The sequence below is a fragment of the Phoca vitulina genome, unplaced genomic scaffold, assembly GCF_004348235.1.
Source record: "Phoca vitulina isolate PV1807 unplaced genomic scaffold, GSC_HSeal_1.0 scaffold41, whole genome shotgun sequence".
Lineage (NCBI taxonomy): Eukaryota > Metazoa > Chordata > Mammalia > Carnivora > Phocidae > Phoca > Phoca vitulina.
This window is the reverse complement of record NW_022589744.1, coordinates 2,104,736-2,118,595: the sequence shown is the minus strand read 5'-3', so window position 1 is coordinate 2,118,595 and position 13,860 is coordinate 2,104,736. Positions and strand designations below refer to the sequence as shown.

The 13,860-nt window shown below is 36.5% G+C and overlaps 1 protein-coding gene across 13 annotated transcripts in view; it reads right to left on the bottom strand.

Annotated features, from left to right (window-relative positions):
* TANC2 (tetratricopeptide repeat, ankyrin repeat and coiled-coil containing 2) overlaps positions 1 to 13,860 on the bottom strand; it is a 361,287-nt gene that overhangs the window by 70,477 nt on the left and 276,950 nt on the right. For all 13 annotated transcript variants that reach the window (XM_032429357.1, XM_032429360.1, XM_032429362.1 and 10 more), the window contains one exon: positions 8,837 to 9,068. In XM_032429357.1, the coding sequence (XP_032285248.1) occupies positions 8,837 to 9,068 (232 nt within the window). The remainder of the gene's footprint in view (positions 1 to 8,836; positions 9,069 to 13,860) is intronic.

Genomic DNA, 13,860 nt, shown 5'->3' with positions numbered 1-13,860 from the left:
TTAAATGCTGGAACTGACTTGCTTATTAGCAGCCCCATTCTGACACTCTGCCCCTGAGAGAAATAAGAATTACAGAGACTGCAAGAGAAGAGATGGTAGCTAGTACTATAGTCATAACTAAATCCTACTGCATGGGATTTTACTAGTATACTGTATAAGAATTATCAAAAGTGAAAAAAAAAAAAAGAATTATCAAAAGTGAAAGCAAGGCTCATATCAGACAACATTTTGTTCAGAAAAGCTGTACATGTGAATTATCTTCCTTTTAGTTGTGGTAACAAATTAGTATCTCCTTTCATTGCATATTGGTGGCTGAAGCAAAAGCTCACCAGGAAACGTCAAAACTTTTTCATTTGTTTTGTATGTATGTGTTTTATTATTTAAAAAAATTTTTTTTTCGAGCGAGAGCATGCACATGCATGCGCAGAGTAGGGCAGAGGGAGAGAGAATCTTAAGATGGCTCCACGCCCAGTGTGCAGAGCCCGATGCAGGGCTCGATTTTATGACCCTGATATCATGACCTGAGCCGAAATCAGGAGTCGGATGCTGAAACAACTGAGCCACCCAGGCATCCCTGTATATGTTTTAGCCATCACACTTGTAGAACCTTTAAGTATTTTGAAAATATAGACTTTCATTTTTTAAAAAAAGATTTTATTTATTTGAGAGTTAGCAAGTGAGAGAGAGAGAGAAAAAGAGAGAGAGAAAGAGCACGAGCAGGGGGAGAGGGAGAAGCAGACACCCCACTGAGCAGGGAACCCAATGCAGGCTCAATCCCAGGACCCTGGGATCACAACCTGAGCTGAAGGCAGACGCTTAATGACTAAGCCACCTAGGCACCCCATGACTTTCATTTTTTAAAAGAAAAATGTACAATTTGCAATCTAGCTTCTGTATCTAAACTGAAAATGTTTTCCACTGAACTTTCCTGGAAAGAAAGTTTCAGCTACTTTAAAAAATTCTCTATCTTAAAAATTATTGCAATAAAATTTATTTAGTTAATTGTGAAGATCTTAACTGTACACTTTGATCAGTTTTGACAAATATGTATATATACTCACGTAACTAACATCCCAATCAAAATATAAAACATTTCCATCATTCCAGAAAGTTCTCTTAGATTCCCTCCCAATCGTCAATAGGCAATCACTCTTCTATCACCATAGACTATATACATTTGCTTCTTTTGCTTAACATCATTTTGAGATTCATCTACTTTGTTGAGCATATTATTAGTTTATTTCTTTTTAATATTATGAAGTATTCCATTGAGTGAATATACTACAATTTGTTTATCCATTCTTCTGTTGATGGACATTTGGGTTCTATCCAGTTTTTAACTACTATGAATAAAGCTGCTATGAACATTCTTGTACAAGTCTTTTTGTAGACATATGTTTTCATTTCTTTTGGGTAAATACATAGGCATAGAATTTCTTGGTCATAAAGGAGATTTATATTTTAACTTTATAAGGAACTGCCAAATAGCTTTCCAAAGTAGTTGTACCACTTTATACTCCCACAGCAATGTGTGAGAGCTCCAGTTGCTTATCACTGTCACTGACATTTGATGTTCGACCTGAAAAATTTTAACTATTCTAGTGGGAGTAAATTGGTGTCTCATTTGATTTTAATTTGCATTTTCCTGATGACTAATAATGTTAAACACTTTTTCATGTGCTTGTAGGCACACTTGTGTGTCTTCTTTTGTGAAGTGTCTTAATCTTCTGTTCATTAGGATTATGTTGAATCTACAGACCAGTTTGGCGAAAAATTCTAATCTACAAACATGGTGTATTTTTTCCATTTACTAAGTTTTTTAATTTCACTCTGCAATGTTTTGTAGCTTTCACTGTGGAGGTCTTATACATCTTTTGTTAAATTTTTTTCTTAAGTATTTTGATGCTACATAAAATATTGTTTGTTCCAGTTATCTACTGCTGGATCAGACAGGTAGGGGTTAAATGGCTGTGCTGAAATCATCTGGAACAAAAACTCCAATGTCAGGGCAGTCAACTGGAACACTTACGTTGGTTTGTACTTCTTTACTTTTTACGTGACAATGCAATCCTCCAAAAGCAAGTGTGTCAGTGAACAAGATGGAAACTGCACGGACATTTATGACCTAGCCTCAAGATGTCCATACCATCTCTGTATGGTAGTCTACTGGTTGAAGCAGTCACAAGCCTACTAAGATTCAAGAGGAGGAGACAGAGACCCCCAACTCTGGGTAGGAGGAATGCCAAAGACTTTACAGCCATCTTTTAAAACTGCCACACTACCGGGGCACCTGGCTGGCTCAGCTGGAGGAGTGTGTGACTCTTGATCTCAGGGTTGTGAGTTCGAGGCCCACGTTGGGTATAGAGATTACTTAAATAAACAAAAAAACTTAAAAAAAAAAAAAAAACCTGCCACACTACTTTTTAAGTTTCAGTTTTCAATTGTTTTCTGCCAGTATAAAAATACAATAGATCTATGCATTTTGGCCTTATAGCCTGGAGTTCTATATTTATAGTTCTAGTAGGCTTTTTTCTTTTGTAGATTCCTGAGAGTGTTTTAGGTACATAATCTACAAATAAAGACAGTTTTATTTCTTCCTTTTCAATCTTTACTATTTGCTTGTTTGCTTTCTTCTTGTGGTAGTTTGGACTACCAGTGGAATGTTGAATATTTAATATAAGTGGTGTGAGTGAGGGAACATTCTTGTCTTATTCCTGATATTAGGGGGAAAATATTTAACATTTCATTGTTAGCTGTGTGTTTTTTGGAGTTTTCCTTTATTAGACTAAGTTTTCTTCTATTCCTAGTTTGCAGAAAGTTTTTATTGTTAATTGTAATATTTGGTCAAATGCTTTACTGCATTTATTGAGAAGATTATGTATGCAAAATTTTACATAAATATATATTTATATAAAGACATATAGATTTTCTCATTTATTCTGTTAATATGATGAATTACCCTGATAAACTTTCAAATGCCCTTCAACAGATGAATGGATAAAGAAGATGTGGTCCGAATATACAATGGAATATTACCCAGCCATCAAAAAGGATGAATACCCATCTTTTGGGACTGGAGGAGATTATGCTAAGTGAAATAAGTCAAGCAGAGAAAGTCAATTATCATATGGTTTCACTTATTTGTGGAACATAAGGAATAGCATGGAGGACATTAGGAGAAGGAAGGGAAAAATGAAGGGGGGGAAATCAGACGGGGAGACGAACCATGAGAGACTATGGACTCCGAGAAACTGAGGGATTTAGAGGGGAGGTGGGTGGGGGAATGGGCTAGCCCGGTGATGGGTATTAAGGAGGTAACGCACTGCATGGAGCACTGGGTGTTATATGAAAACAATGAATCATGGATCACTACATCAAAAACTAATGATGTATTTTATGGTGACTAATATAATAAAATAAAATAAAATAAATAAACTAACATTGCATTCCTGATCGAGTAGGACTAATTGATTTGCTCTTAGTTTTTTCAGGATTTTGCTATTATGGTCATGAGGAATACTGATCTGTAATTTTCTTTTCTTACGAGATCCTTACCATATTTTGTTTTCAGTGTAACACTTGTCTAATAAAACAAGTTGAGAAATGTTCCCTTCTCCTCTAGTTTCTGAAGACATATGTATATGATTGATATTATTTCTTCATCTTTTTAATTTTATTGTTTTTGCAGAAATATTTCTTCTTTAAATGTTGAAAACAATTCATCAGTGAAAACATCTCAGCCTAGAGTTTTTTGGTTGAAGATTTTTTTTCCCTTTTAAATTACAAATTAAATTAAATAGGTAAGGGCTATTCAGATTTTCTATTTCTCCTTGAGTCACTTTTGGTAAGCTGTATTTTTTGGAGAATTTGTCCAGTTTATGTTGTTGAATTTATGTTATAAAGATGCTTATAATAATCCCTTATTTTTCTTTTCTTTTTTTTTTAAAGATTTTATTTATTTATTTGACAGAGAGATAGAGAGCACAAGTAGGCAGAGTGGCAGGCAGAGGGAGAAGGAGAAGCAGGCTCTCCGCAGAGCAGGGAGCTGGACGCGGGGCTCGATCCCAGGACCCCAGGATCATGACCCAAGCCGAAGGCAGCTGCCTAACCAACTGAGCCACCCAGGCGCCCCTCCCTTATTTTTCTTTTAACGTCTATAGGAACTATAGTGCCATCTCCCTTTTATATCTGATGTTAATTTGAGTTTTTTTCTCATTTTCTTGATCAGTCTTGCTAGGGGTTTATTCATTTTAAATATTAATTTTTTTTCTATTTATTGATGTCTGTTCTTGATTTTACTCTTCTTTCTGCTTACTCTGGGTTTATCTTCCTCAATTTTTTTCTAGTTTATTACATCAGAAACTTAGGACATTGATTTTACACTATTCATTTTGAGATACTTTTATCATTTCCTCTGTGATTTCTTCTTGTCTCATTGGTTATTTAGAAGTATGTTGTTAAATTTCTAAATATTTGGGGATTTTATTTGTATCGATTTCTCATTTAGTTCCATTATCCCAGATAACATTTTCTATAAGATTTTAGTATTTTGAAACCTTCAGACTTGGTTTTATGGCCCAGAGTATGGTCCTTGTGTACTTGAGAAGAATATATATTCTGCAGTTATTGGGTAGTAGTCTATAAATTTGAGTGGATCAAGTTGGCTGACAGTGTCATTGAAATCTACACATTTGGTTTTTATCTGCTTGTTCTAATACTTATTGAGAGGTGTTAAAATCTCCAGCTATGATTATTTGCCTATTTATCTCTTTAGTTCTATAAGTTTTTGACTTATGTATTTTTTTCACTTAAAAAACTTTATTTTGAAATTTTTCATTCTTTTAAAAAATATGTAGTAGTGAAGTACAGTTGATATACAATGTTGTATTTGTTTCAGGTGTACAACATAGTGATTTGACAATGATTCATGTAATTTGAGCCTCTGTTACTAGGTATATACACACGTAGGATTATTTTATCTTCCCAGAAATTGGTCTCCTTTTATGTTTATCAAATGGCCCTCTGGTAACATTTCTGGTCTTCAAGTCTGCTCTACCTCACATTAATATACCCACTCCAGCTTTCTTATGCCACATGGTTACATGGTATATATTTTTCTTTCTTTTTTTTTTTTTTCCATGGTATATATTTTTCTATCCTTTCACTTTCAATCTGTGTCTTTGTATTCAGATAACCCTCTTGTAGATAGCATACTGTTGGGTCTCACTTTTTATTTGATCTGGTAGTTTCTGCCTTTTTTAAAAAGAAATGCTCAGTCCATTTAAAATAATGTAATTATTGATATGACTGACTTTAAGTATAGCATTTCGCTTTTCAAAAAAATTTAATTTGATTTTGTGTTTTTGGTTCAGTTCTACAGCACAATGATTCGATATTTGTATAGTACACTGTGAAATGAAAACAACATGTCTAGTTAACATCTATCACCTTACAAAATTATAAACTTTCTTTCCTTGTGATGAGAACTTTTAAGACCTACTCTCTTAGCAAGTTGCAAATATGCAATACAGTATTATTAACTATAGTCACCATGCTGTATATTTCCATGACTTACAAATTTTATAACTGGGAGTTTTTATCTTTTGACCCCTTTCTTCCATTTCTCCCATACCCCACCTCCCACCTCTTGCAACCATCAACGTGTTCACTGTATCTATGAGATTGGTTTTTTTTTTTGTTTTTAGTTTTTTTAGATTCCACATATAAGTGAGATCATACAGTGTTTTTCTTTCTCTGCTTAACTTACTGCTTCTTTTTTTAGCAGCCTAACACAACACCCATTTTATTTTCTTATATTGCTTTTTTTTAAAATTTTAATTAACATTTTTTAAAAATTTGAGTATAGTTGACACACAATGTTACATTAGTTTCAGGTTTATGACATAGTCCAACTTCTCTATACATTATGTATGCTTACCACCAGTGTAGCTACCATCTGTCACCATATAACACTTTTATGATATCACTGACTATAGTCTCTAAGCTGTGCCTTTTATCCCCACTTGTTCCATTTAAAAAAAAAATATTGTTTTTCTTTCCTGCCTTCTTATGGGTTGATAAAATAATTTTTTAGTATTTCATTTATTTTATAAATTGTGTTTTCAGCTATTGCTCATGATGGGGATTTTGTTTTAAAAGTAAGAACATGGGGGGGCGCCTGGGTGGCTCAGTTGTTAAGCGTCTGCCTTCAGCTCAGGTCATGATCCCGGGGTCCTGGGATCGAGTCCCGCATCGGGCTCCCTGCTCAGCGGGAAGCCTGCTTCTCCCTCTCCCACTCCCCCTGCTTGTGTTCCTGCTCTCGCTGTCTCTCTCTCTGTCAAATAAATAAATAAAATCTTTAGAAAAAAATAAAAAATAAAAAAAATAAAAGAACATGGGGATCAGTTGGAATAATTAAATTCACTTAGAATAATATTTACCAATAAGGATATCTAAAGCTGCTTATGGAGACCTACATGAGCAGACGTATCTAGAAGCAAAACTGAAACACGTGAGTCATGGCTGAAAATCTAAAGCTGGATCTGCAAGCATTTGGATATTCTCCTTGAATAAGTTGTAAGATGTAAATCCTCGTATCACTGTCCTTCCTTCAAGGCACTCAGTATGTGAGCAATTTCAATGTTCACTTATTTGTTCAAACTTCATTTCCTGAAATGCCTACTGTGTTCAAGGTGGGGTAACCAATACGAAGGATAAAAGATGAATGAGAAAAGGTTCCTAACTTCAGTAGCATACAATTTAGTCAAAAGGATAGGATAGGTACAGAAATAACTAATTCTTATAAAGTACAAAGTATAATATCTGTAGTATCTGACATATAGTTCAATAAATGTTAGTAATAAAATTTTAAATTCTTATCATGCATATAATAATGTGTTAAGTACCCTAAATTAAAAATTGTAAAAAAAAAAAAAACCACCTAATATCAATTTGGAAGAATACTGTATCTTACTAGAGGGTGGCAGTGGGATCAGCAGGCCTTTTATGAATGAGGTGGCATTTAAGCTGGTTATTGAAAGATGGGCAGAATATTCTAATAGAGATGTAAGCAGAAGGCATAACAAGAAATGGAACAATGAGCAAATGTACGGAGGCAGGAACACGTAAGTGAGTGTTTAAGAGCCAGTGAGTATTTTACATGTAAACACAGGGTTCATACAGGTAAAAGTATATAGTGAGGCCGGAAAGTGGGTTGGACCCATGCCGTCAAGTACCTTATATGCTAGACTAAGAAGCTGGAAGTTAATTCAGTAGCAATAGGAAGTCAAGTTTCTGAACAGGGAAATTAAGTGATGAAAGTGATACTTGATGAAGCTTTATTTGAAAGCAGTACATAAAGTCTACAAGACTGCACGGATTGGGGCAGAGTTTCCCTACTAGGTATGTCAAGAATGGGTTAGAGGTGTGCTTAAAAATGAATCTCTTTAGCGCTCAGGGCTCTGGGGGCTTGGCATGGCTGTAACCTCAAGGCCAGTTATACCTAGCTATAAGGAGTTGCGACTTTTTAGCTCAGTATGCTATCCAAGTTTTTAAAATTTTCTAAGTGTGCTATGATATGAAAGAAGCATTAAACTAAAAAACCAGAGAAGACCAGGAAGGGTAGTAATATAGACATGATGCCATGAGCAACTGAAGGGTCTTTGGGGTAACAACGGCAGGAAGGAATTTGAGACTGATGGTTGTGAGAAAACATCACGAAGGCAGAATTAGCAGGATGTAGACTGATCGTGCAGAAAATATGCTTTAAAATATCTGTGGAGAAATTCCAAGATTTAAAAAAGTCCAGGGTACGGAGAAGCTAATAGGTAGTAGAGGTACACAGAGGTCATCAGAATTGAGAAGAGAAACTCTGATATCCAAGTAACTAGTATGGAGGTTGAAGTAACTGAAGACGGTGGCCGAGAGAAAGGAAATTATGGTCACTTTTTCTTACTGAGTACCTCCAGAACCTTCAAGAAAGATATAAAAGTCTCTCAGGAATAAACACAATTGCTCAGGAACCTCTTGCTCACTCAAGTCCTCTTCTCTGGCTTCCAGCCGGACTAAACACTGTTAAGGGGATGGGTAGACATGGGCGAAGGAGGAGATGCTGGCGCACAGGCCACAGCCGACACTAGAATTGCAGAGGAAAGAGGGAGGAAGGGCATGAGCACGAGAGGGAGATGGATTCCATTTTATTTATTTTTATTTTTTAATATTTTTATTGTTATGTTAATCACCATACATTACATCATTAGTTTTTGATGTAGTGTTCCATGATTCATTGTTTGTGCATAACACCTAGTGTTTCCCCCCATTTCTTAAAAATATCTTAAATACCTTTTAAATAGTTTTTAGTGGAAAGCTGAGGTTTAAGACATACACAGAGTTGGGCAGCCATGGATACCATTTCATTTTACCTGACTGTGGAGTAAAAAACAAAAACAAAAACAAAAAACCCCAAACACAGTGATGAGGAGGTTTCTAACCATACAAACTCCACAACATGCAGTTGGAACCATGGTTTTACTGATTTTTTGAATTCTACAGAAAGGACTAGAAGCTCTACTACTTTTAGTACAAGAAAAATGTATTCTATTTGGAAGCGAGAACAAGAATTTTTAGAGAGAAAGAAGGAAAGAAGTAGCAGTTCCTGAAGGAATTTTCATTTTTTTCAAAGTAAAATCTTTTCTCTGTTAACTGTATCCTACAGGACATCAGCTATGGCACATTTGGCTCTGGCAATGTGATAAAAATCATCATTTCTATGGCACACTCTAGGTGAACCTGGGCTCCAAAGCTTCCACCTTTCGCCTTCTGTGCACCCCATCTGTACCTTTGTGGAGATTCTCCAGGGGCTCCAGGACTCCCCTCCGGAAGGAGGCCATGGGGTCTTGAACACAGGACCGAAGGCTCAGCATGCTCTGTAAGTGAGGCTCCCGAAGAAGCTGCTCCCGATAGGCCGTCAGCTGAGGTGAGCGGCAGAGCAGGGCAGCAACATTGTGGACAAACTCTGGGACCAGGCAGGTGTAGGCATTATCTGCTTGGCAATAGTGATAGGCAACCACCTACAACAGAAAGATGAGAATGCGAACAGGTTTACCAGGAGCAAGAACAATAGCCATGGTTACTGTATGATCATTCTCTAACACTGTCTTCCGTCTCCCCATTCCTCAACTTCTTCAAGTAAAAACAAAAGCTGCTATCTCAGAAACTGCCTGCTTTATCTAAGATCAGAAATTTGATACAATATTTCTATTGTATACACATATCATAATTCACAATTAAAATTTATAAATGCAAATTGAGTTTTGGATTATAAGATTCCTTTGCAGAATTTGGGTTTTAGATTATAAGAAATAGGAAACAAGCCTGAGAATAAAGATTTACATTTATCTCTCTAATATTTATTCAGCATGGAACAGTACAGGAAAAAGTCCAATCTTGTAATAAAGCATTAGGAATAAAATGATCCCAGAAAAACCTTGTTAATCTCAATAAACACATATACTTATTAACTCCTTACTTTTAAAAATTAATGTTGTTGTAAATAGCTTTATAAAAAATAATTCAGATTTAAGAATTATCATTAGTATTTTCTAGCACCCAGACACAACCAGAATTACATGACAGGAAAAAGGAAACGACTGAGATTTTTGTTAGCTGCAGGTCTTAAATTCAAAGAACTTGGAAAATGTGTGAGTCTTAATATCATCCATCCATCTGGGCTGTCTGGCTGGAACCTGGTTTTAACCTCTGGGTTTTTTGTTTGTTTGTTTGTTTGAATTTGCACAGAGCTCATTCCTTCTGGTTGTTCTCTTTGCCTCAAGGGTAAGTGCAGAGGGTGATTTTAATCTATAGCACTCTGCTGGCTCAGTACTCACAAAAGTGAAGTGACTGAGGAGATAACATGAAATTGGCAGGGGAGATTCAGCTTGAATGTATGGAAAGTACTTGGCATGGTGCTCAGCACAAAGAAGGTGCACAGTGATGTCAGCTGATGTTGCCATCATCATCATCCTCATTGCCTTCCCCTTCTCCTCCTCTTCCTCTCCATCATTATTATCATCGCTTTGTGCCTTTAGGCAGGTGAAAATTACCCTAGGAGCATTCATAGATATACTACTGGGACTCCAGCTTTTCTGTCATCTCTCAGAGAACAGTCATCCACTAAAGTGTTCTATTTTGAAAAGACTCCTAATCTATAGGTATGGTCATTCTTGCTTTTTAACAAATACTAGAAATGTCACTTTTTTTTTTTAAACATTTTTTTTTTTAAAACCTGAAATCCTTCTCATTAAGCACACAGAGAAATTTAATACTGGAAATGTTACTATCCATAGAAAACTGAGGATAGGAATTGCTTGTGAGTGAAGCAATGATATGTGAGCACAATATGGAATTGGAAATGAGAAGTTATATTTAAAAAATCTCCACTCTTCTTTAGATAGACTGGCCATTGCTTTATTACCTATCTTGAGCACAATGTAAGGAACCAAAGAGAAAACCTGGCGGCAACTGATCTGTCCTCCCAATGAACAGTGAATGTCAGTGGTCATATCCACATGGATACAAATATCCACTTCATAAAAAGCAAACAGCAAACCTCTGAATCAATATGAACTTTCATCACATTTTACCTTGACTGCTTCCACATGTCCAAGTGAAGCACAGCTGAGCAAATCAGCTGTAACCTACCCTTTGCCTAAAGTAATGGGATAGAAGTTTGAAGATAAAAATTCAGCAATTTAGGAAGAGGTTTTTCTTACTGATTTTATTAAAAATTATCTGTGCTAGGGGAGGGGGGTGGGGGGAAATCATCTGTGCCCTTGGCTGAATGAGGTTTTATCTAACAAAGGACATTGCTAAAGTTACCCCTTCTGTGGCTACCTTTCTTTCTTTTAGTTTAAAATATTTCTTTAGCATTCCAAATATAAAGTCTTGATTGCTCTGCAGAATTCAGGCAGAAAGACCATTCAACATTTTCACGAAATTTGCACTGTCGCTAAAAATAGGTTATTTACTAGACATTTCAAAGCAGTCATGTAGCATGTGTACATAGAACATGCACATATAGTAACGAACAAACACAGGTGCATTTGTCAAACCTATTTGGTACTTCCTCTAAATTGTCTATTGACATCATCTACAACTTTCCCTACATATACAAATAGGAAACAAGTCTGCTAATGTAGTTTTTTTTTTTCTTCAGTCTCTCATCGTACCAGTGTTCAGTGGTATTAGATTTTTCCCGGCAGCCTTGAGAAAGTTATCACGGCCACCTATATTCAGTCACTATCATTCCAACTTCTTGGAAATGATTCAGAATTAGTCTACCCCCAAAATCAGCAGGTAAAACCTTTCTCCTTGAATTCTTGTCTACCCCTAAAATCAACAGGTAGAGGGCGCCTGGGTGGCTCAGTTGGTTAAGCGACTGCCTTCGGCTCAGGTCATGATCCTGGAGTCCCGGGATCGAGTCCCGCATCGGGCTCCCTGCTCGGCAGGGAGTCTGCTTCTCCCTCTGACCCTCCCCTCTCATGCTCTCTCTCTCTCATTCTCTCTCTCAAATAAATAAATAAAATCTTTAAAAAAAAAAAATAAATAAAATCAACAGGTAGAACCTTTCTCCTTGAATTCTTGTCTCTCATGAGGATTTGTTGAAATTTCATTTTCAACTATGCATAATTTCTCTCCATTTCAAGTTTGTCTTACGTTAAATCCCTAGACTTTTTATTAAAATAATTCTAGCCAAAATATGTCTGATATGACCAGAATTATATTAATTCTTTGGGAAAGACAGTGAGTAAATTTTATTAATTTATTTTTTAGAGAGGGAGAGGAGGGGAGGGGCAGAGGGAGAGGGAGAATCTTAAACAGGTTCCACACTCAGCACAGAGTCTGACGTGGGGCTTGATCTCATGACCCTGAGATCAGGACCTGAGCCGAAATCAAGAGTAGGACACTTAACTGACTGAGCCACCCAGATGCCCTGATAGAAAGTAAATTTTAAATTACTCCTATGAGGGAAGAAAGAAAAAAGCAGGTTTGCAGGCTATATAGACAAAAGAAAAGACTGGAGGTCAGTATAGCTTTGGGTATAAGAAACTTTGATTTGGGGCCCTTGGCTGGCTCAGTCTGTGGAATATGCGACTCGAGCTTGGGGTTGTGGGTTTAAGCCCCACCTTGGGTGTAGAGATTACTTAAAAAAAAAAAAAATCTTTAAAAAAAATAAAATAAAAATAAAAAACTTTGATTTAGTGCTGTATAGAAGAAATCATAAGATGAAGTATAATCCTCATCAAAGGGCCAAATGACTGAGTGGCAGCAAATCTGTCAGGCTCATGTTAAAAACCCCAGGCCTTCACTCTCCAAAGACTCTTTTCTACTTCAAATGAATAATCTGTGACAGGATTAAGCTAATCTCACATAAAGAAGAGGACAGCTCTATGTGGAATTCATTTGGAAATAAAAACTTGATTTACATAATGACTGGCATTTGTACCATTTAAATTCTAATGTTGCAAACACCCTCCCTTCAGGTCTGCTCTCATATTCTTATTCCATGTCTCCTTTTCATCACTCCTTGAATTCCCTCATCCCCACCTGACTTCTTGCTCAGCACATTGCTTCCAACACTTTAGTGTGGCTTCTAATATTTCCAGGGACCTGGAGGTTTAGTATGAATAACGACCTTTTCTTGCCTTTCCCTGTCCCTCAACTCTGACTCTAATCTTTACCCTGGGGCTGGAAGCTAAGAATAGCTTCCAGACTTGGGTTCTGCCTCAGTAATTTTCCAGCTTGTAGATCTTTTTTTTTTTTTTGGCAGTAGGACTTTTATTTATTTTTTAACTTTTTATTTTGAACTAATTTTAGACTTACAGAAATGTTGCAAAAGTAGTACACAGAGTTTCTGTATATCCCTCACCCAGCTTCTCTTTTTATTAATATCTTATGTAACCATAGCATAATTATCAAAACTAGGAAATAACACTGGCACAATATATTATTAACTAAAGGCATTATTCAAATTTCACCAGTTTTCCACTAATGTCCTTTTTCTGTTCCACGATTCTATCCAGGTCCCTGTATTGCATTTAGTTGTTATTTCTCCTCAGACTCCCGTAGTCTGTAGGAGCTCCTCCGTCTTTGTTTGTCATGACCTTGACACTTGTGAAGAGTACTGATCAATTATTCTGGTGAATGTCAATTTGAGTTTGTCTGATGTTTTCCTCATAATCCAACTGAGATTTCTGGGCAAGAATACCACAAAAACAATGTTGTGTCCTTCTCAAAGGACACACGAGATGTGTCTAGGGTAGATCATATCATGGGGCCCACGATGTTGATATGTCTTGTTACTGACGACGCTGACCTTGATCACTTTGGTTAAAGTAAAGGTTTCTGCCAGATTTCTCTACTATAAAGTTACTCTCTTTCCCTTGGTAGTTAATAAATATCTTGGGGGAGACACTGAGACAATGCAAATCCTGTTTCTCCTCAAACTTTTGCCCACTGACTTTAGTATCCATCAGTGGATCTTGTCTGCAACAATTATCATGTAGTGTTTGCCTGAGAGTGATGTTCTATTTCCTCCCTCTTTCCTTCTACCTTTACTATTAGAATTCTACTGGAAGAAAGAGCTATCCCTTTGCCCCCATTTATTTACTTGAGTGATTTAATAAATATGGACTTATTTTATTCCATTGGTTATATCCAATACTATATTTTGTTGCTCACTTTGTTCCAGCTTCGGTCATTAGGATTTTCTTCAGGTTGGTATCTGTGTTCTTTCAAGAAGCCCCCCATCTTTTTAAAGGCACTTTCTTGCTTTCTGGTACCACAAGATGCCCCAGGCTCCTC